Source organism: Poromitra crassiceps (genome assembly GCF_964638095.1).
Source record: "Poromitra crassiceps genome assembly, chromosome: 23".
In the NCBI taxonomy this organism is placed as follows: domain Eukaryota; kingdom Metazoa; phylum Chordata; class Actinopteri; order Beryciformes; family Melamphaidae; genus Poromitra; species Poromitra crassiceps.
The window spans coordinates 21,735,776-21,758,685 of NC_139639.1; the positions used below are offsets into that span (position 1 = coordinate 21,735,776).

The 22,910-nt window shown below is 44.8% G+C and overlaps 2 protein-coding genes across 2 annotated transcripts; one reads left to right on the plus strand and one right to left on the minus strand.

Moving 5' to 3' along the window:
- Positions 1-10,861: 10,861 nt before the first annotated feature.
- mul2 (mitochondrial E3 ubiquitin protein ligase 2) lies at positions 10,862-14,688 on the minus strand. The gene is made up of 6 exons (XM_083659258.1): positions 14,651-14,688; positions 13,851-14,012; positions 13,490-13,577; positions 13,255-13,375; positions 12,204-12,435; positions 10,862-12,031 (listed from the first exon to the last, which is right to left on the minus strand). The coding sequence occupies exons 2-6, from the start codon at positions 13,965-13,967 to the stop codon at positions 11,531-11,533; spliced, it is 1,059 nt and encodes a 352-aa protein (XP_083515384.1). The 5' UTR covers positions 13,968-14,012; positions 14,651-14,688; the 3' UTR covers positions 10,862-11,530.
- A 129-nt stretch (positions 14,689-14,817) lies between these two features.
- alg3 (ALG3 alpha-1,3- mannosyltransferase) lies at positions 14,818-22,425 on the plus strand (the record flags this gene model as incomplete). The annotated part of the gene is made up of 9 exons (XM_083658769.1): positions 14,818-14,998; positions 15,493-15,592; positions 15,698-15,845; positions 18,713-18,873; positions 18,977-19,097; positions 19,219-19,424; positions 19,877-19,946; positions 20,434-20,609; positions 21,250-22,425. 9 exons carry the CDS (start codon positions 14,818-14,820, stop codon positions 21,428-21,430), a joined length of 1,344 nt encoding a protein of 447 aa, XP_083514895.1. The 3' UTR covers positions 21,431-22,425.
- Between the last annotated feature and the right edge of the window lie 485 nt (positions 22,426-22,910).

A 22,910-nucleotide genomic window follows, 5' to 3' on the forward strand; every position in this document is an offset into this window, starting at 1 on the left:
TGTGGCACGGCGGAGAAGGATCACCAGCGATTTTTTGGGGGGAAAAAGACAAAAGTGGCTATATGACCGATATAGCCCTAGATCCCTTTATGTGGTGGTTGCAGTGGTCGGGTTTCTCCTGCCCGGGTCCTGTGGTGTCAGTCGGGGAATAGATGTGGATGCGGGGTCAGCCTCGGAGGTCCGGGTGGTGCTGTGGTCGCTCTGTGGTCTCTGGATGTGGTGCAGCTGCAGCGAGCAGGCAGAGTGAGAGAGATGTGATCGCCTGTGTTGCTGGCTGATGTCTGGTGAGGGAAGTGGGAGATCCCGGGATCATAAAGGAAACCCAGGCGGAACGGTGAAGTCATCCATCCGGGTTTGAAGCGTGCGTGTGTACGTGCGCGCGCGCCTGTGTGTGTGTGTGTGTGGGGGGGGGGGGGGGGGGGGGGGGGGACTCCGTGTGCAAGAGGAGTGAGGGTGACATCAACAGGCGAGAGATGTAATTGCTGAGAAATCCGACATATAGCAGATTCGAAGCTTATACTTTACTTTAGTTTAGACCACCATCCCTGACAAAAAGGAGCTCAATCTTCATAATCGGTGCTATTTCTTTTATTCAAAATGAAACCTTTATTTAAATTAATAGAACACATCAAGTTACAGTTTAATCGTGAGAAAGGTGCCCAACAGAACAACAAATCAAAAAGTCAACACAACCAGGAGAAAAGTCACCCTAATACAGCCCGCAATTTACAGGGTAAGTACAATAACAACATCTGAATTTACACGGTAAGTACAGGGTAACATCTCAACTTACAGTAACCTACAGAGTAACAAAATCTCAATTTACAGGGTAACAAAATCTCAATTTACAGGGTAAGTACGTAGGCTATACGTAACAAAATCTGAATTTATGGAATAAGGAACTAATAAATGGGGACTTATAGCCTAAAGAACTTAGAGGTACAGTACTAGCGGGTACATATTCTGTTATTATACCATAGCTGTTTGTACCGGGTAGCTATTCTGTTGTTACAGTATGACTATGAGGAATAATAATTTACATTTCATTTCAATTTAGAATAACTCATACTGTAGTTATTCCGTAACTATCGGGTATTATACAGGGCAACTACAGGGGCACGGGCGGTATTCTAAAGCAATGTTAATTCCCTCCTACTTACATGTAATTAGTCTACAGGGTAACTACAGTACAGGGTTGTATTCTAAAGCAATGTTAATGCCCTCGTACTTACAACAACCCTCCGCCTCCCCCATGGCTGTCCTCCCCTGGAGCCCCAGCATCGCTCCTGCAGCCCGGCTTGCACAACAACAACCTACAAAGTCTGTTTCATTGACCATTAACTTTTTTTGGTCGTAAGTTTTGCGGGCTAGTCCCCAGAGTTAGCCTGGAGGCTTTGTGTTTGTTTGTTAACTCTGTTCAAACACTCCAAACCCTGAGGCTTCCTGGTGGTTCACCTGGTAGAGTGCGTACCACTAAGGCTCAGTCCTTCGCGTGGCCTACCCGGGTTCGAATCCGACCTGTGGTCCTTTGCCACATGTCATAATTCTCCTAAATTCCTCACCTGCGCCCCTGTAATTACATGTCAGTAGGAGGTCATTAACATTGCTTTAGAATACAGCCGGCGCTGTGGCCTCTCCAGGTCATCTATCTTCAGGCGTAGTGTAGCGACTTCAGATTTTAGCCAGCTGATGTCGTTTTCATTATTCACCGTCTTGTCTGAATATGTGTTCAAGTCAGGTCCGTCCAACGGGTCTCTTTGTTTCACCATGTCCCCCCTTACCGAGTCTATTTTGCATTCAAATCACTCGTGCTTGAGTGTATCCATGCCCGGATCTTGCTCTCACTGCTTGCGATGGCAGCCATCACTCCGGAAGTCTTTGTGCTCCTCCTCATCTGAGCCGTCTCAGCACGAGGCTTCCTGGTCTTTGCTGTTTTTGCCGCGCTTACTTTTCCCAATTTCTTTGTCTAAACGGTCGAGATAAGAATGCAAAGTTGGGTTGTTTATTGGTTCGACTAGGCTAGTTCATGGTAGAGCTGGCCAAATACATGGTGTCAGTGGTCAGAATGTGGGTCGGACAGGTGAAGTTGCTATCAGAAAACATTAATATTCCTACAAAGCCACAGCATTTATTGTCGACTGTTGTAACATCATAGGGTATGAAAACATACAGTTGTAGGCCCCTGGGACACCCATACCTAATGCGTTATGTGAGAGCCAGAGAAGAAGTTTAGTCAATTTCAGCACCATGGACAGGGCCGGCAGAACTCATACACTTTTGGGTGGAAATGTCTTATTCCAAAGCTTGTCCTTGCTGTTGGAGGCTACCTTATGTATCTGCATAGTAGATGGACTCTCATAGGCAATATGAGGTAATGATAAACTGAAAATAGGTCGGACTGGTCCAAAACCATTTTGACTCTTATTAGCCGACCGGCTTTTCACCACAACAAACGTGTCATAAACCTATCATTGTGTAAGAAGCAATGTCTCTTTGCTTGCCACTCTGCTGGGCAGCCAGACGGCATAGCTGGCTGGGGAAAGTGAACAGCTGACGGCCGTGGGATCAGTAGTGTTAGATATCTCCTCCGGGATGAGGCGGGCCAAGCCACAGCGAGCCCCTGCCTGTTGGCTGGCTTTGAGCGCTGGCTGCCTGCAGAAATGTGACCCATATAACCCCCTTTAAAACATGTTACTGCGTCCCGAGAGCATTCCTGTTAACGACCAGTTTACGGAGGGACGGCTGCACCAACAAGCACGCAGCCAACATCTTTAGAGGCAGAAAGCAACCCAAAACGACTATTTCCAGACATGGCAAAAAGCCCATCCAACCTCAAGGGGCTGTAGGACAGCTCAGACGAGGATGCTGTTATGCTGTGGGCTACTACTAACAATTTAATCTCCAAACCAAGAGTGGACTTAAATAACTGAAGCTTAACATGGAAAAGTTATTATTTTTGAATTGATGACTCTTGTCATTGCATGTTGCTGGTATTTCGTTTCATTTCCTTTTGTCCATTTCATTTCATGCATGTATTGACTGCATGGGTCCAAACTGACCATATGACTTTCTGCATCATTATATAGGCTACAATGTATTGGAGCTCATAAATATACATTTTTCACAGCAGCAATTTTGTGTCTAAAAGGCAGGATAAACAGGTGCAACCAAAACATTAATGAGGGTTTCTAACTTCCAATCCACTTATGTGTTCCAGTGCTGGGGCCCTCGTTAATGTTGTGGTTGCACCTGTGTTTACCCTTTTAGAGAGAAAATGGCTGCTGTGAAAAAGGCCCATTAGATTGCAGTTTGGCTCAGTGGTAGGCACTGTTGCCTCACAGAATGTAGGTCCCAGGTTCAATCAAACCCCACTCCGTCCCATGTCCTTTCTGTGTGGAGTGCATATTCTCCCCGTGTTCATGTGGGTTTCCTCCAGGTGCTCATAGCTCTGGTTTCCTCCCACCATCAAAGACATGTATGTTAGGGTTAATACTCCTGTCAGTGCCCCTGACCAAGGCACTGGCAATCAAACTGGAGTTGGTCCCTGGGCGCTGCACTGCAGCTGCCCAATGCTCCTAGTTCTAGGAAGGTTCCTAGTAGCGGATGGGTCAAATGCAGAGGAGGACTTTCCCTACGGGCACACTACAAGATAACATAACATAAATCTGCTATATCCTAATTTCCTAGGGATGAATCACAAAGCCTCCTCCTGTCCAATAAACCATGGTGTCAACAAGACAAGCGGTTGATGCATGCAGCATGCAGGGTTCAGGTTGATGCATGCAGCATGCAGGGTTCAGGTTGATGCATGCAGGGTTCAGGTTGATGCATGCAGCATGCAGGGTTCAGGTTGATGCATGCAGCATGCAGGGTTCATGTTGATGCATGCAGGGTTCAGGTTGATGCATGCAGCATGCAGGGTTCAGGTTGATGCATGCAGCATGCAGGGTTCAGGTTGATGCATGCAGCATGCAGGGTTCAGGTTGATGCATGCAGCATGCAGGGTTCAGGTTGATGCATGCAGGGTTCAGGTTGATGCATGCAGCATGCAGGGTTCAGGTTGATGCATGCAGCATGCAGGGTTCATGTTGATGCATGCAGCATGCAGGGTTCATGTTGATGCATGCAGCATGCAGGGTTCAGGTTGATGCATGCAGCATGCAGGGTTCAGGTTGATGCATGCAGGGTTCAGGTTGATGCATGCAGCATGCAGGGTTCAGGTTGATGCATGCAGGGTTCAGGTTGATGCATGCAGGGTTCAGGTTGATGCATGCAGCATGCAGGGTTCAGGTTGATGCATGCAGGGTTCAGGTTGATGCATGCAGCATGCAGGGTTCAGGTTGATGCATGCAGGGTTCAGGTTGATGCATGCAGCATGCAGGGTTCAGGTTGATGCATGCAGGGTTCAGGTTGATGCATGCAGGGTTCAGGTTGATGCATGCAGGGTTCAGGTTGATGCATGCAGGGTTCAGGTTGATGCATGCAGCATGCAGGGTTCATGTTGATGCATGCAGGGTTCAGGTTGATGCATGCAGGGTTCAGGTTGATGCATGCAGCATGCAGGGTTCAGGTTGATGCATGCAGGGTTCAGGTTGATGCATGCAGGGTTCAGGTTGATGCATGCAGGGTTCAGGTTGATGCATGCAGGGTTCAGGTTGATGCATGCAGCATGCAGGGTTCATGTTGATGCATGCAGGGTTCAGGTTGATGCATGCAGGGTTCAGGTTGATGCATGCAGCATGCAGGGTTCAGGTTGATGCATGCAGCATGCAGGGTTCAGGTTGATGCATGCAGGGTTCAGGTTGATGCATGCAGGGTTCAGGTTGATGCATGCAGGGTTCAGGTTGATGCATGCAGGGTTCAGGTTGATGCATGCAGGGTTCAGGTTGATGCATGCAGGGTTCAGGTTGATGCATGCAGCATGCAGGGTTCATGTTGATGCATGCAGGGTTCAGGTTGATGCATGCAGGGTTCAGGTTGATGCATGCAGGGTTCAGGTTGATGCATGCAGCATGCAGGGTTCATGTTGATGCATGCAGGGTTCAGGTTGATGCATGCAGGGTTCAGGTTGATGCATGCAGGGTTCATGTTGATGCATGCAGGGTTCAGGTTGATGCATGCAGGGTTCAGGTTGATGCATGCAGCATGCAGGGTTCATGTTGATGCATGCAGGGTTCATGTTGATGCATGCAGCATGCAGGGTTCATGTTGATGCATGCAGGGTTCAGGTTGATGCATGCAGGGTTCATGTTGATGCATGCAGCATGCAGGGTTCATGTTGATGCATGCAGGGTTCAGGTTGATGCATGCAGGGTTCAGGTTGATGCATGCAGGGTTCATGTTGATGCATGCAGGGTTCAGGTTGATGCATGCAGGGTTCAGGTTGATGCATGCAGGGTTCAGGTTGATGCATGCAGCATGCAGGGTTCAGGTTGATGCATGCAGGGTTCAGGTTGATGCATGCAGGGTTCAGGTTGATGCATGCAGGGTTCAGGTTGATGCATGCAGGGTTCAGGTTGATGCATGCAGGGTTCAGGTTGATGCATGCAGGGTTCAGGTTGATGCATGCAGGGTTCAGGTTGATGCATGCAGCATGCAGGGTTCATGTTGATGCATGCAGCATGCAGGGTTCAGGTTGATGCATGCAGGGTTCAGGTTGATGCATGCAGCATGCAGGGTTCAGGTTGATGCATGCAGCATGCAGGGTTCAGGTTGATGCATGCAGCATGCAGGGTTCAGGTTGATGCATGCAGGGTTCAGGTTGATGCATGCAGCATGCAGGGTTCAGGTTGATGCATGCAGCATGCAGGGTTCAGGTTGATGCATGCAGCATGCAGGGTTCAGGTTGATGCATGCAGGGTTCAGGTTGATGCATGCAGCATGCAGGGTTCAGGTTGATGCATGCAGGGTTCAGGTTGATGCATGCAGCATGCAGGGTTCAGGTTGATGCATGCAGCATGCAGGGTTCAGGTTGATGCATGCAGCATGCAGGGTTCAGGTTGATGCATGCAGCATGCATGGTTCAGGCAAGGCAAGAGTTAGAGGCCACTGGGGAAAAATGTGACCTGCTGCCCCGCACGGTAACAGGTGTGGCTTCATGCTCCTATAGGCTCCCCAGGAAAAGTAATGTCCTGTTGTTGCCAGCCAGCACAACTATTTAAGGCAGAGAGAGACATCCATGTGTTACAAGAACCAATGGGAAACATTTTTTTCCCAGTGATGCATTACCTCACCGTGTGGGTCACAGCAGACGTAAAATCCCATCCGCCCTCATCAATCCTACAGAATATTTAATCCATGCTCAAGTGCAGTGACTCCTAATGTCTGCCTGTGTTTCAATTGATCTCTCTGAGTCCCCTTTCACTCCAAACTCTGTGGGCTCTCTCTCCCTCCCTCTCTCTCTACCTCACTCTCCCTCCCTCTCTCTCTACCTCACTCTCTGCCTCTCTCTCTCCCCATGTCCCCTTCTCTCCCTCCCTCCCTCTCTCTCTACCTCACTCTCTGTCTCTCTCTCTGCCCCTGTCCCCTCCCTCTCTCTACCTCACTCTCTCTCTCTGCCCCTGTCCCCTTCCCCCCTCTCTCTCTCTCTACCCCACTCTCTGTCTCTCTCTCTCCCCCTGTCCCCTTCTCTCCCTCTCTCTACCTCACTCTCTGTCTCTCTCTCTGCCCCTGTCCCCTCCCTCTCTCTACCTCACTCTCTCCCTCTCCCCCTGTCCCCTTCCCCCCTCTCTCTCTCTCTACCTCACTCTCTGTCTCTCTCTGCCCTTGTCCCCTTCTCTCCCTCCTCTCTCTACCTCCCTCTCCCCCTGTCCCCTTCTCTCCCTCCCTCTCTCTACCTCACTCTCTGTCTCTCTCTCTATCTCTCTCTCCCTCTCCCCCGGTCCCCTTCTCTCCCTCCCTCTCTCTACCTCCCTCTCTGTCTCTCTCTCTCCCCATGTCCCCTCTCTACCTCAATCTCTGTCTCTCTCTCTCTCCCTGTCCCCTTCTCTCCCTCTCTCTGCCTCTCTCCTCAGCAGTTCTTAATGACCAGGCTCAATCAATCAGCCCAATCCTCTCTGACAAGGGCACCCATCCTCAAGGAAAAAATGTGTGTGCGTGTGTGTGTGTGTGTGTGTGTGTGTGTGTGTGTGTGTGTGTGTGTGTGTGTGTGTGTGTGTGTGTGTGTGTGTGTGTGTGTGTGTGTGTGTGTGTGTGTGTGTCTGTGTGTGCTCTTGAAGTACTGCCTCCAATTACAAATGAATCACACTGCTGAGTCACTCACCCCTCCCCCATATATCCTGCTGGGCTACCACACACACACACACACACACACACACACACACACACACACACACACACACACACACACACACACACACACACACACACACACACACACACACACACACACACACACACACACACACACACAACTTAAGGAACACTAGCTGTGGAAAAACTCCAATAACAAGCCTGGAGCTAAGAGCCTAGAATCAATTCTTAGTATTTGTTTGTGTGTGTGTGTGTGTGTGTGTGTGTGTGTGTGTGTGTGTGTGTGTGTGTGTGTGTGTTTGCACGCGTGTATGTGCATACACGTGTATGCGTGCACATGTGTGTGTGTGTGTGTGTGTGTGTGTGTGCACGTGTGCATGCGTGCGTGTATATGTTTCAGGGAAACTAAAAGTGTAAGTGAGAGGACAAAGGAGACAGAAATATAATCCAGATACTTTAGAATCATTTGTGTGTAATTAGAGGAGAGACACACACCATCTGCAGACACGGCCCAATGATGAAAGCACTGTGTGTATCTCTGTCCTCATCATGATGATGAATGCTGTTTGTTTGCCTGCATAAACATCCTCCTACAGTATTGGGCTGTGGGAAGGCTGGCAGCCCTCCTGCCCTTGGATCAGCGAGCACACAGCTGAGAGAGAAATGCTCACCGCTGTAGGCTGCTGCAGACTCTGTCTCTCCACAGCTGCCTGGCCTGCCTCGCTAAAGGTGCGATCCAAGCTGGAGGCTATATTTTGTCTCGTCCCATATTGGTGAAATCCACACAGGGTTTTAAATCAAAAATATGTCTCACTTTATGTTCTTTAGGTTCTCCTTTAAAGTCTCTGCGTCTCTTTATTGGCTCTATTCTGAAGACAGATGTGAGGCATATTTCCTGGGGTCTGATTTCACCTGTCAGTTTATTTGTGATGAGTGCAGAAGCAGCCAAGACAAAAACAACAACAATGGAATGGAGTGTACTGCAATACGCTGTCTGATACAATTTGAACGATTCACCAAACCTCCACTAGATTGCTTCCAAAACACTAAGTGGGATTTATGGGTTGATGGAGGTCTATAAATACATTGCAATCTGCTGCAAATTGAAGGTCCTGAGAGAGAGAGAAAAATCCTTATATCCTTATATATATATATATATATATATATATATATATATATATATATATATATAGTCCCCAGTCCCCACGGGGACAATAAAGGATAACTTAACTCCTCCTTGGGGAGGGGGCGCTTGGTTTGTTGATGTGAGGAGAAGCTCTGCAGTCAGCCGCACTACTGTTAGAAAGTAGGTCACAGATCACACATTTCACTGCATGCCCAAGGCAGATGGGCGACAGCGGTAATTGGCATCAGGGACTAGCAGGCTGTGATGGCTCTCCCTCTCTCTCTCTCTCTGTGGAGATACCACACCTCCACCTTTTCCTCCTGCATGTCTGTCTCAGTGTCTGCCCACGCCTGTTAAAAATGCACCACCCACCCCCATCACCAACACACAAGGTCATGTCAGGATTCCAGAGGTTTCGAAACATCGCTGCAGAAGTGAAACTGTGCCAGTTGCACTTCTCAATTCATACAGGCAGCATTGTCGCTCTGTCAAGGCAGACTGTAAGCTAATGTGCAGTAGAAACACAGGTGAAACATTCCCAGCAACTCAATAACAACCAAAACACAAAAACAAGCGCACCAAAAACAACATTAAACAGTTGCCCTATCAGAATTATATAGATGATTTGAACATTATGTAGTACAAAATATCCACTTATTTTTGTGGATTTACAACAATAATGGCCACTGTGAATAAATACTTTTAATAATGAAATTGACAATAATTGCTATAATCAAGCTAACACTGCATAAACTCTCTGTATTTTAAAATGGCACCCCTCCAAAGTGAGGTTTCACCTAAGTTGCTACCAGTATCTGAAACCTCAATAGACTTTAATTTCTACTACAAGCCCTTGAAGTATTCCAGTATTCGTTGTTTGGACATGAGTCACGTGACACATAGGTTCCTCATCCATGAAGCATAGCCAACTAAAGAAGAATCATATGGTCCAAACTGTTTGTCAGCCATCAGAATGGATTAAATAGGATGTCACAGCGGGTGTTAATTGCATGTGACTTGGAATCAGTCCACTGGAGTTGGTGTCTTCCCTTCCTGTGAGACAGATCCATGTATTTTCACAAGCTGAAGTGAAGAGACACCTAGTGGCAGAGAAGCACTAGCCAATTTAATAAAATCTGATATTTTGAAGGAAATGCTTTTAAGCTTTGATCTTAGCTATTTTCTCAATGGAAAATAGTGTTAATGAACAAATCCTACAGACAATGAGGGGGGGGGGGGGGTTAGAACTAGCCTACTCATTTATATTTCAGAGATAATTCTGACATAATTTCCAACATGGTCCCTGATGTTTTACTGTGTTCTCTTGTGTTCTCAACCTCGATGATTTTTTTTAATGTACTGTATGTATTCCTGCTGGGCAGTTGTATACATATCTTTTTATAAATTATCAATTCAACTCAATCAATCAATAACTATATATATATATATATATATATATATATATATATATATATATATATAATTCTGACATGGACCATGCATACATTGTATATTTAATTAGAGATTCATTTTCAGAGCTTTCACTACTCCTTCTCATTGATGAGATGAGAATAACCCCGCCCCTTTTGCTGTGATGTCTTTCTGTACTCTCTTATTCAATTTTATAATGAAATGACCATCGGACAGCGAAATCAAATGCCAGCGTTTTTCCATGCCGAGAGCTTTGTCAGTTGGTACAGTAATAGTCTGTTCCACGAAAGCTCCAGCTGCTGTTCCACTGAGAGTGAGCTCACGAAAGAATTTGTCAAAGTGAACCCTTACAACCGCTGAGGAAGATTTATGGGATCCTATGCCCCCCCCCCCCCCCCCCCCCCTTCCCCACCTGCTCTCCTCCCTCACCCCGTCTCGGGGCCTGCGCCTCACCCCTCACCCCTCACCTCGCCCCCTCCTCCGCCTCCCCCAGTCCCACACACAGGCTCATTAGTTTCTCCCTTTCCACTGCTGAAAAGAATGTGGAGGTGGCTTTTCATCTCGCTGCAGCCCTCCCCGTCTTCTCGCCGCTTGTTAGAGGTGACAGGAATAGTAAGCTTGCTGACTCACTACACAAAAGTCTTCTCAGAGACCAGGTGCAGTCAACGAGCATCTCGCACCCCGTGGAACAACATCGATTCATCTCAGCTCGAGAGTCTTGTGAAACTCGTCGGTGTAGAGCTACTTGCCCACTGTTTGACAGGAGCAGAAGCCATTTGATGAAACAGCTGTTGTTCAGATGTCTGAGGATCGTGCAGAGGCACAGAAAAGAACCAAATCGTGACTCTCAAACAAGATCTTAGCATATACTGTGCATCTGAACATATACTACTGTAGGCTACATAATGCTGGATCTCCATCCTCAGATTGTAATAAAGTTTTCTTATGTCAAGTGACACAGGAATTATTATAGGTATGTTGTGTATCCTCCAATCAAGTGAAGTATGAAGTGAGGTACACTGCACAGAGTTTAGGGAGCAACGCTTTATTGACCTGATTGCTTCAATAAACCAACATTTTTCACATTGTCACCGGTCCTTTATTACAGGCTGGTGCATCTTAATACTCAAATTAATCAATGTAACAGTATTATCTTCTGGCACCAAACGCATCTAATTTCAGTGACTTCCGTGGCTCAAACATTTTCATAGTGCTGTGATTGGGAATGCGTCTCTCCACTAGATTCATTCATGTTGAAGCTGGGTTGGAATAAAAGCTTAGCTCCTTATGACCAGAATCAAGCAGCCAAGTTATATGCAATCACTCCATAGCACCAGCAGTCATACGTTACCGAATTAAGGCACAGAACAAACATGTAGGAAAATAAACATCTATCCACATTCAATATATTTACACACTTTTACCAAGTACTCAATTTTCCCGGTAATTAAACATTTGACAATTTGAGCTAAAACTGAAACATAGGCCTACATGTGTAGTGATCAAAAAGTTATACACAATATCCTAATGTTTCACATTGCATTTACAGATATGTTCATGATAAGAGTGCTAAAAAAAACACACTTATAATAAGTATAGTATTAAATTAGATCACCAAAGAGAGATGGGTTTGTCCTTTCTAAAGTGTAAGTGCAGCAGGTGGGTCAAGTTCCACTGAGGTCATATGGTCACTGTGGTAGCAACAGTTTTACAAAAGCTGTCTCAGGCCTGGTAGAGAGGCACCACTCTCCTGATGGTCTGTCTACACATGGGACAGGAGGGCTGTGGAAGGGCCTGGTAGCAGCTAAAGCAGCAGCACACATGCCCGCAGTCCAGCAGAACACAGCCACGCGGTTGGCTGAGGCATATCACACAGGCACTCTCTATGGGAACCTCAGCGCCTTGTTGAGAGGCCTCAGTGCCGGTGGACCCGGCTCCGGCATCCAGTCTCTCGAACTCCCTCCTCAGCCGCTCCTGCTCCCAGCGCAGCCTCAGTTTGCGGTAGTAGCGTCTACCGACCCAGAGGAGGACCGCGGCCCCCGCCAGAGCAAAGACAGAGGCCAACACCTGCCACACAACCACCTGGTTCTCCTGCTCCATTTGCAGGGTCTCAAAGTCCGATGTACTCAAGAAATACTCGGACCCGTCAGTAGGGGGACGCAGCTTCAGGGTGCGGTCCGTGTCCAGGATCAACTCGCCTACACCTGTGAGCGTCGCACCCACCTGGAGAGAGAGGAGAGTAGGTAGGTAACATATCATTAGGATCAGCTCATCTACATATGTTAATACTAGCAGCTTGCTCTGGTGGTTAGCAAAAAGACATAATTGAAAGATATGTTGTTTCAACTTATTATGAATGGATCACATTATCTGACCAGTTAATCCAACAACTGACCTTGAGCATTTCCTCAGTCTCCAGTTGCCCTTTAGGCTTCTCCCCACTGAGGTACTGTCCTATCATGTCAGTGAAGCCGTAAGTGGCCTGGTGGAACTTCTCATGGATGATCTCCATTTCCAGCCCAGAGGCCTCCAGAGGACACAGGACCCTGACCGTGGCCTCATCTGATCCCACCAGATAGAAGGGCACTGCATTCACTCTCTGGTGCAAGACTCGCTCGCTGTCCGTCCTGCAACAGTTGGGGAGGGAGATTATATGGGTATTTTCTTTCTTTATTTTACCTATATATAATATGTTGCTACCAAAAAATATATATAAAATATCTGATTAGACTATACTGACTATACTGTGCAGTTAAGCTTTTTAATTTATTCCAACTGAACAAATCCATAGTATCTCATTTTGTGATGAACATTTCCGAAACATGTATATTCATCCATATTGTAATTGCACTTTTCAAGGAAAATATGTATTTGATCAATATCGTGCAAAACTATCAACACATCCCCAGGGCTAGATCATGGCTGATGGAAAAGGTGCCTATGTAATTAACCTTGTGTTCCCTTCGCTATAGGGGGTCCTATTTATTTGTACTTGAGCAATTCTCCTAATTTGTATATAGTTCTCTTAATCTTTATGTCTTTTATTGCTTTTTTGTTGCCTTTTATTGCCTAACTTTCATCTAACTCTTACTATTGATTTGTATTGCTCTTTTACGTTGTATGTTTATGTATGTCATGTTTTTATAAGACCAGGGACCATGCTGGAAATAAGTGTCCGCACTTTCACATGTTTTACTCCCTTGGATTCTGTGTCTTTATATCCATAATAAATCTACGGTAATCAAGTAGGCAGGAAGCAGCCAAAGCAGTTTCTCAAGACACGCAGTGACAACAGACAGGAGGTGTCGCTGCATAATCCAACAAGGCATCTGTTGAATGATGTATTATTCCATTGTATAGTATACTATTATTGTAGTATACAGTAGTAGTATACTTGTCCATAGTATACATAGTATGTGTCTTGGTGTAATTGTATTAGTTCTCACCAAGTGCGAGCAAAGCCGTTCCATACCAGCTTGTGTTCTCTCAACATGAGTTTCTGCACCACTCCGACATTTCCGTCCTGGAACTGACTCCTCAGAGGTTCCCCCACCGGCTGCACTGCCCCTATACACACATATAGAGTACATACGAGACAGAGAGAGAGAAGTGAACACATTTTTCAAGGAGAAGACAGAATGAACTGCTGTCTGGATCATAAACAGCAGAAAAACCCATTACCTTCAATGACAACATACTGCAGACACTTCCCTGGAGTAACATTCAAAATGTCTGTGAGTTTTCCATCTAAGGACAAGTGTGGAGCATCCTGATAACACAAGAAACAAGAAACGTATAGTATAATTGGCAGGTGTCTGGTTTGACGAAAGGACTATCATCCAGGGTTGACATGCTCTCTGAACATGGTCCAGAGCAAGAGATATATACATCAGTCATTAGCAGAGTGCAGTCATCTTCAAGAGGATTATGAATGTACAGTACACATAGTCAAGTCAAGTCAAGTCAAGTTTATTTGTATAGCACATTTCATACACATAATATAAAGTTATGTTCTGGATAAATATGTAGATAACCAACTAACATTCAGTTTCTCCACAGTCTTCCGCTGCTTCCTGTAGACATAGTAGAAGATGCCAGAGATGGCAAAGCTGGCACCAAGACACAGCGCCTCAACAGGCCTCACAGGAAATTCATCCATTCCCTCTGGGTCTCCTGTCACTTCCTTCAGAGGAGACCTGCACAGCTAGGAAGCCAAACATGACGAAACTCATCAGTGATGTCACTTGAGCGCCCCACGGCCGCCTTATTAAAGTGTCCTTTATTACATCACTGATGACATCACAATTGCCCGAGTGAGATAACTACTGATCACATCACAATTCACTGATTTATGACATCACTGATGATGTCACAAATCACACACCACCCACCCACTTAGGCAATTTTAATTATGATGATGATGATGATAGGCCCTTTTCACACAAACCGTTTTGAGGTGGTAAAGCAGGAAGTAAAGGAGATGTATGTAAAGCAATAACAAGAGGGCCCTGGCACTGGAACACCTAAATGGAATGGGACCATCATTAATGGTATTGTTTACATCTGCTTTACTTCTTGCTTTACCACCTCAAAACGGTTGCTGTGAATTTGTGAAAAGGGTCTATAGAGAAAACTCTTAATTTGCAGCTGTGCTGTACTATGGCTACTTGGCTAGCTCAATGCTAACTTTCTAGGCCAGCAGGAGAACGTAATATGCCATGACCTACGTTCATATTACACGTTTTGGATCTATACAGCTTATCGCCAGCTACTAGAATTTGCAAATCTCAACTGCTTATCGAAATTGTCCTAAACGATTAGTCATAGATTTGAACTATTTACCTGGCTGGCTACAAAAAGTCTCTCGAGTTGACCCCCGGAACAATGTGTCCAATATTTTGTTCACGTGATGTGGGCGAATGAAGCCAAACAGTGTTTCTGCATCACGTGACAGGGTAGCGCTGTTTGACAGCGTGTTTGCGGCCTCTCGTCCACGTCGCTACACCGAGATGGCAGGAGGTGTAAAGAAGAAGTCTCCTGGTTCACCGTCCCGACTGTGGGGGAGACTGCACACACTATGGCAGGACAAGCATTTAGTCCTGTTCAAGGCGGAGTATACACTGTTGGTCGTTTCTGTTCTGTGGTTCCTGGAAATCGGGATAAATATATGGGCCATCCACAAAGTAGCATGTAAGTAGCTGCATGGCTAGTTAGCATGCTAAGTTGTTATGTGTTTCTGAACGTAGTGTAACGCTAAGTAGCTAGCATTAGCGGATCGTCTTCTGCCACCTGTCAAAGTGAATTTACTGCCCCGCATGTCCATCCGCTGACGTCTCCCATGCGCCTTGCGACAGTGTTAAAACGACATTTGTAATTTGCTAGACTTAAAGCTTTGTGTTGGATATTACGTTTATTGGCAACATTGTTGTAACGTTAGTATAAACTTTCAAAACAGGAAAACATGTGTTGCCTATTTAGCTAAACGCAGTGTTACTATTATAGGGAATAGTGTCAGTCATCTCGTTGTTAATATGCCTCAATGTTTTTGTTTGTTGTTTTACGTTGCATGCCATTTTCATGACGCATCAAATGAAAAGGTGATCAATACTGGCAATATGATCAGTATGATCTGACTTAAAGTTACCCCATCACGCATGATCACAAGTATATCTCCTATCCTGCAGACACAGAGATAGACTGGAAAGCCTACATGGATGAAGTAGAGGGAGTCATCAACGGCACCTACGACTACACCCAGCTCAAAGGAGACACAGGCCCCTTGGTGTGAGTTTCAAAGACCCGCTGTAGTGCTGAACTTTTCTGTCAAGCCACACAGTATCCAACCTGGAGTGCCTGCAGGCTGATCTAACTGGCACCTTGTTGTTTCAGCTACCCGGCTGGCTTCGTGTATGTCTTCACTGCTCTGTACTACATCACCAGCCATGGGGTGAACATCCGCCTGGGTCAGTACATCTTTGCTGTCTTCTACCTCATCACACTGCTGCTGGTCTTCAGGATATACCACCGCACTAAAAAGGTCAGTCCACTGCGGTTGCATGTGACCAAAGCCTCATTCGTCATGCAACATTGTGTATATTATTTATTGTGGTACAACACTGACCTCCAGTGTTGTTTCCACTGCGCTGTGATCTCAAGAGCCAAATTCAGGCCAGTCAGTTAGGGTGAGATAATTAATTATTCTATCTGGATCATGCATCATCACAATATATATAATATATGCTACAGTATGGTTGCCATTGGTTCATTTGCCAACTTAAATTATCAAGCCAAGCCACTATAGAGAATACAGTGATGTTAGCATCAATGTATTCTCTATCAAAGAGAGTATGGCAGCTGATCAACTAGCCAGAGAGTTATCATATTCAAATGAATAATAATCCTAAACTGTAGGTCAGGGCACAAAATTAGCATGAGATTTGCTTCACACACCAGCCAAAAACAAACCAATATCAGAGTGGCTATTGAATGGCTGGTCAAATTTGAACATCCATTAGCCATTTGGCTAGTTAGTTAGTTAGTTACAAGGTTTTTGGCAGGGGGTCTGTGATGTCATATCAACAATTCATAATGTAACCTTTTCAACAGATCCTGAGATATGCCTTTTGGGCAATTTCTCAAATTCTAACCTTACACATAGTCATTCTATCAAGCTTACAGAAATCCTCCTGGTCATTGCCAAAAAAATGTATTGCAATGAAATGGAAGTCAGATCTCCCAGTGCCAATTGGAATGTGGCTTTCAGAAGTGAAAAGTTGCTTACCTTTGGAAAAGATTACCTACTCATTAAGGAATAAGATCAATCTTTTCTATAAGATCTGGCAGCCCTTTCTTAACTATATGGATGACCTTCCATCTCATTTGATTGAATGACTATGATTTGAATGATCTCTCTACTCGCTCCACTCTAGCACTATGAAGATGATACTATACCTCATATCTCTTAATGTATTTATATCTATTTTTGTTTTTGTTTTTTATTTGTTTCTAGTTTGTCTTGTATTGTGAAAATTTGTTATATGGTTGTGTATGTCTTATATTTTGGAAAATAAAAATAAAAAGTATTGTCTAAAAAAAAAAGAGAGTATGGCAGCTGATCAACTAGCCAGAGAGTTATCATATTCAAATGAATAATAATCCTAAACTGTAGGTCAGGGCACAAAATTAGCATGAGATTTGCTTCACACACCAGCCAAAAACAAACCAATATCAGAGTGGCTATTGAATGGCTGGTCAAATTTGAACATCCATTAGCCATTTGGCCAGTGGACAAAAAAGTAGAGATACACTGTGTGAGATAGCTGTAGCCAGAGGGCCTTTGATGAAGTAGGAGGCGGAGTCAGGTTGCAAGTTGCAGGTCCCACAGGTGGACATTTATTTACAGTGCTCACAAAAAATGACCAAAAAATAAAGAAAAATACTTTAAATTTACAGAACAGAGGATAACTCAACTCATAGCAAATCAAAATAACAAGTGCACAGCACAGGCATCTGCACTGTTGGACCTTCCTCCTGAGCTACCTCAGCTCAACTGGTATACAGCCATCAATTACACGGACACATCTCCTGGCACACACCAACCTCACTACAGGGGTGAGACATGATACTAATAGGTTTAGATTGAACCATAATGCTACTAGGATAGAAACCAACTTTCCTACAGTACTTGAAGGCATCTTGATACACAGGCTACAGTAGCTAGCAGCGATCCCTGAAAAGACGACAACGTTACAATATCAACAGAGAACAACCCCCCCTCCATAATGGATTATGCCCCGACACATTGATGACGTCACTGAGCATATATCTATATAGGGCGGCCCCCTCCCATGCAGTAGTTTCCCGCGACAGGTAAGTGAGCGTCTGAACAAAATAAATGTTAACATACAATTCTAATGCACTGTAACCAAACAAACAATAAAGGTAAATGACATTGCAACACTGTTTGACTGTTGTGGTTATTGTGTGAAACGGAGGATATGTGATTGAAGTGTTAACTGAAGATATAAAGGTTGGAAATATCACCAAATGTAATACTGAACACAAACAGAAGATGAACTTAAAAAAATATGTAGATATACTAATGGGCTAAAAATGTGATTACAGAAATAAGGTATGTTTAAAGAAATATGTTTACTAGTGACAAATGCAGTGCAGCCATGCCCACTTTGTCACACACTGATCCACTTTTTTCAGTTCCAATCAGATTCCGATACCTGAATTTGGATATCTGCCGATACTGAATCCGATACCAGAGCTCTTGGCAACTCTCCTAAGGAGGTGTAGCGTCCACCTTTAAACATAGTACCTGGCTCCTACTGTGACAACATTTAGTATTTGGTTTGGTAATCAATTATCTTATATAGCATTAGTTACCTGCTGCTTCATAATATTCCACAATAATAAATCCAGCTATTAATAAAGGTTATTACTAGATATTTCCAAAACAATTGATCCACTCAAACCTATTAAAATAGAATTTCAACAAACCGACAATTAAGACACACCCCTGTCGCTTTCCCACTTTGGTAAAGTGGGAAAACCCCAAAATATTTATATAAGACTAAAATATATCCAAAACTAAGGACATATTGTTGAGTTGGCTAACTGCTAACATTAATAGTTCACTACTACTGCTTACTAGCACTGTTTTGTTACAGTGGGTTTATGGTCCAGCGCAAGCTATGAATGGAATCTGGATCGGTACGTGGATCGGCAACGTCAGTCCGATATCCGATGTGAATTACGTCAGTATCGGCACCCGATACCAATATTCCATCAATACAAAAAAGTTAATTTTGCACCTTGCTGTACTGTATGTCATTGACACACAAATGCTCTGTGGGACTGCGTCAAATCTGTACTCATTTGCTTGTCTGTTTCCAGGTTCCTCCCTATGTGTTCTTCTTTGTGTGCTGTGCCTCCTACCGGATCCACTCCATCTTCGTGCTGCGTCTGTTCAACGATCCAGTGGCCATGATGCTCCTGTTTGGGGCTGTCAATCTCTTCCTGGATCGGCACTGGACCCTGGGCTGTGGCCTTTATAGGCAAGGGTGGACACTTTGATGGCTTATTGTGGGCCTAATATTGGGCAGGCTGCCATGTGTGACATGGTGAAATTACAACTCTGTCTCCCTCTCTTTCTGACAGTTTAGCAGTGTCTGTGAAAATGAATGTGCTTCTTTTCGCCCCCGGCCTCCTCTTCCTCCTCCTGTCTGAGTTTGGTTTGGTCAGGACTATCCCCAAACTTTCTCTGTGTGCAGGCATACAGGTAAACAAACATTCCTCATGACCGTGCGGTTATATTCAATATGAGTCAGATTTTTCTTTTTGTAAAGCAGTTAATATTGTTCATCTTAGCCAAGCCTCATCTCAATCTCTTCCTATCACAGCTATTGCTGGGTCTCCCTTTCCTGATGGAGAATCCCATTGGTTATATGAGCCAGGCCTTTGATCTGGGCCGTCAGTTCATTTTCAAGTGGACGGTGAACTGGCGCTTCCTGCCGGAGTGGCTCTTCCTGAGTCGCTACTTCCACCTGCTCCTGCTGGCCGCCCACCTGCTCACCCTGCTGCTCTTTGCACTTCGCCGTTGGAAGAGGTGAGACAGACACTGGCTGTGCCAAGGTCAGCGTTGGCTTTGTAGGCAGAGATGAGCTGCAGTCAATATTACCATGTTTTGTTTGTTCCAGTACGCCACAGGCATTGGCTCAGTCAGCAGTAGTTGATCCTATGGACTCCAGTGGAGGTTTGCCAGATATGCAAATTTTATCTGGTAAACAATATGTGAGGCTTGTATGAGAAGACATTCTCTCACTAATTGTGAATTTCTTTGGGAGTAAAACAGGAAGTCGGAATGGTGGCAACAGACCAGTGACACCTCAAATCACTGATAGCAATATTTCATAAATATGACTTCCTACCCTCAAGGGAGGTGTTAACAACATACAGTATACTGCCATGCACTCATTGTAGTCATGAAGTTGAAATTCCACACTTTTATAGTTTTGTTTTGTTTTCTGAAAAATAATGGTCTACCTTCTCTCTTATTAGGCCAGGAGAGGGCATTCTTGATCTGCTGAAGGAGCCTAGCAAAAGGAAAGTTCCTGCCCAGAAAATTACTGTTGATCATATCCTTCTATTCCTCTTGACTTACCTGTCTGTAGAATATTGTTCCTTAATATACACTGTATACTACGTATATACACAGAACTGTAGCCTCAAATGACAAAATAGTATACATCACTTTGAACAGTTACAGCCACTTGTATGTTTGTTTGTTTGTTTGTTTTGGGGGGGGGGGGGGGGGGGCTTTTTTGCCTTTATTCAGATAGGCAAGTAGGCAAACAGGAAAGGTGGGGGGAGGGAGAGAGGGAATGACACTCACCAAAGGACCTCAGGTCGGATTCAAACCCACGTAAGCCGCGCAAAGGACCGATCCTCCGTCATACGTGTGCCGTGCTACCAGGTGAGCCACAGGACGCACAGTTACAGCCACTTGTTACGACTGCTGTTGTTTGTTACTAGTTGGAAAAGTTACATTGGCCTAATATGTGGGGAGAAACTTGTATCAATGAGTGAGTGAATGAATGCGATCCTGGTATGCACAGCCTTTTATGCCAGCCCTTAACAGAAAATCACAGATCGTGCTCATCCTGTTTACCTCCAACTTCATTGGCATGTGCTTCAGCCGCTCCTTGCACTACCAGTTCTATGTGTGGTACTTCCACACGCTGCCCTACCTGCTCTGGAGTGGAGGAGTCAAGAAGCTGGCCCACCTGCTCAGGTGAGAGGAACTATGTACCACTTTCCTTTAGTATTATAGGATTCCCACGCATCCTCAAAACCTGGAAAACCGTTGACCAATTTTCCAGTCATGGAAAACACATGGAAAATGAGAGAGATGGTAATGTCCTGGAAAATCTTGTGTTGTCCTGGAAAATTATGTCAACATTCTCCTATCATCCTTTAGCTGAGAATGAACTACTAAGCTGTCTATCAGAGCTCCCCAAAATGCACCTCCTGGAGCGCTTTTTGTGAGGAGAAATAAAAGCGGATGATAACGTCAGGCCGCTAGCTTACTAACCAGCTGGTTATCCGTCATTGCGTTTGGTCGGCTGGAAAAAGCGGACGCCATTTGTGCACCTTGCTTCCGCTTCCTGTTGCTTTCAATGAGGAAAGGGCGCTGGTGCTGAGGGGGGGCAAAAAATGATGTGTGGACACACAGCCTAATGGCCGAAACTCAGAATAATGTAAGTTACGTTATCCTTCAAATGTAAATATTAGGGACTGCTGACGGTAATGTCCCCCCCCCCCCTGAAAATGTCCTGGAAAATGATCTCTAGAAAAGATTGGCAACCCTGTATTAGATTTACAGGTGAGGGAAGTAGGTCACCGAAGCCTAAATCACATGTGTTTGTGTGCAGGGTCCTAATCCTGGGTCTCATCGAGCTTTCATGGAACACCTACCCGTCGACTAACTACAGCTCGGTCGCCCTCCACGTCTGCCACCTCATCATCCTCCTGTGTCTGTGGCTGGCCCCGCCCCCGGCCCCGCCCCCAGCAGAGGCACACGGGGACGCATCCGTCAAGGACAAGCGGCAGTGAGCTCCAGCCAGACCGGACCCAGGCGCAGCGGCGGGGTCTGCTCAGCCGCCCAACGGCCTCCACCCTCCTCTCGGCAACACCGACGGGGAGGGGAGGTTCCCTGGGGGTCGACTGTCTTAACATAAAAGGAGCTGTGTGATGCTTCTCATCTCAGCTCACTGCTTAATGTGAAGAGTGCTAACGTGCGGGTGCAGACAGACACCTCAATGGGGGAATGCTATGCGTTAGTCCCATGCAGTTGAGGAGATGAAAGGAGAAGGAAAATGCGCATTCTCAGGTTCCATTTTCAAAAATATAATTGGCAGAGTGGAATGTAGCGCTGAGGAGGACTTGTGAATGTTTTGCTGTGTTGAAAGATATCTTAAGAATTTGTTACATAGGCTATGAATCGACTTATTTTTATGGTAAAACTACTTTCTGCCCATGATACATCTTATCAGGTAATTTTCATTAGTTTCATAGATTTATCATTTTCTGCTGCACAAAAGGTTATTTTGTACATTGTTTTAAGAGAGCAGTATATTGTACTTAAAGAATGTCATTAATATACCACAGAACTTGAACTTCACACTCTAAGCTTTAAATTCATTGCATATCAGACATAAGCTTGTGGCATTTCCACCGAGCACAATAGTTATTCTAGAGTACAAGGCCAAAAGTAGTAATAGTTATATATTTTGTTGACAATCTTGGCTACAGTAGTTGTCTGTCAGTTCTAGGTGTCAATTTTGTTTTTCTAACTGCTTCATCCTCTGTTGTGAGTGTAGCTCATGGGCTCAGACTCGTCAATCAATACATGAGTAGATTCAATGTGAACGGTATGCAGTCGACTGAAACGGTGTGAAAGTGACTGAGCTGCCAGTTGAACTTGGTAACGTGCAAGTTTTTTCTTGTTTTTTTTCTTTTGCATGCATGTTTTTGTTACATAATGAAGACTGAAGACAAATGAACTAATTCAGAGAATGTGTTTTTATTTTGCAGAACAATAAATTCATTGCCGTAAAGAATCGTTCATGAATTTATCAAAGAATCATCCCAATTATTCAAGTCGTTCACAACTGAAACGTGTTCAGTACCACCCAATAAAGATTATACATTTGGCAAAGTACTAGATTGGAAGAAGTGAAAAGCGAGCACACTCCAAAAAATTATGCAACTTCGGTGCAGGGCACATATAATATCAAGTCACAACAGAAAAGCCAGCGAAGTCCTTTTAGAGGTTTTAATACCTTAGTCTGGGGCAGGAGCACAACAACAAACAAGTTTCGGCTCCTTTTGTGTGCTGGCTTTTCTGTTGTGACTTGAAAGTACTAGATTGCTATGAACTAAAAATATTGGGTAAAAGCCTATTCAGATGTTCAAGGCATTCTTGTGATTGCATAAACCATATTTATAATAAAAGGCCACTTGGTCTATGTCAAGTAAAGGGTATTTTCCGTCACATAAAATATAAATTTTTATATCAATAGAATGTCTCATG

What these genes read in the sequence shown, in the direction of transcription:
- mul2 (XM_083659258.1), bottom strand. Translation starts at nt 13,967, where the DNA reads ATGGATGAATTTCCTGTGAGGCCTGTTGAGGCGCTGTGTCTTGGTGCC. An exon ending in GCAGTATGTTGTCATTGAAG is followed by an intron (nt 13,376 to 13,489) that starts GTAATGGGTTTT and finishes ATGTGTGTATAG; the next exon opens with GGGCAGTGCAGCCGGTGGGG. An exon ending in AACGGCTTTGCTCGCACTTG is followed by an intron (nt 12,436 to 13,254) that starts GTGAGAACTAAT and finishes CAACTGTTGCAG; the next exon opens with GACGGACAGCGAGCGAGTCT.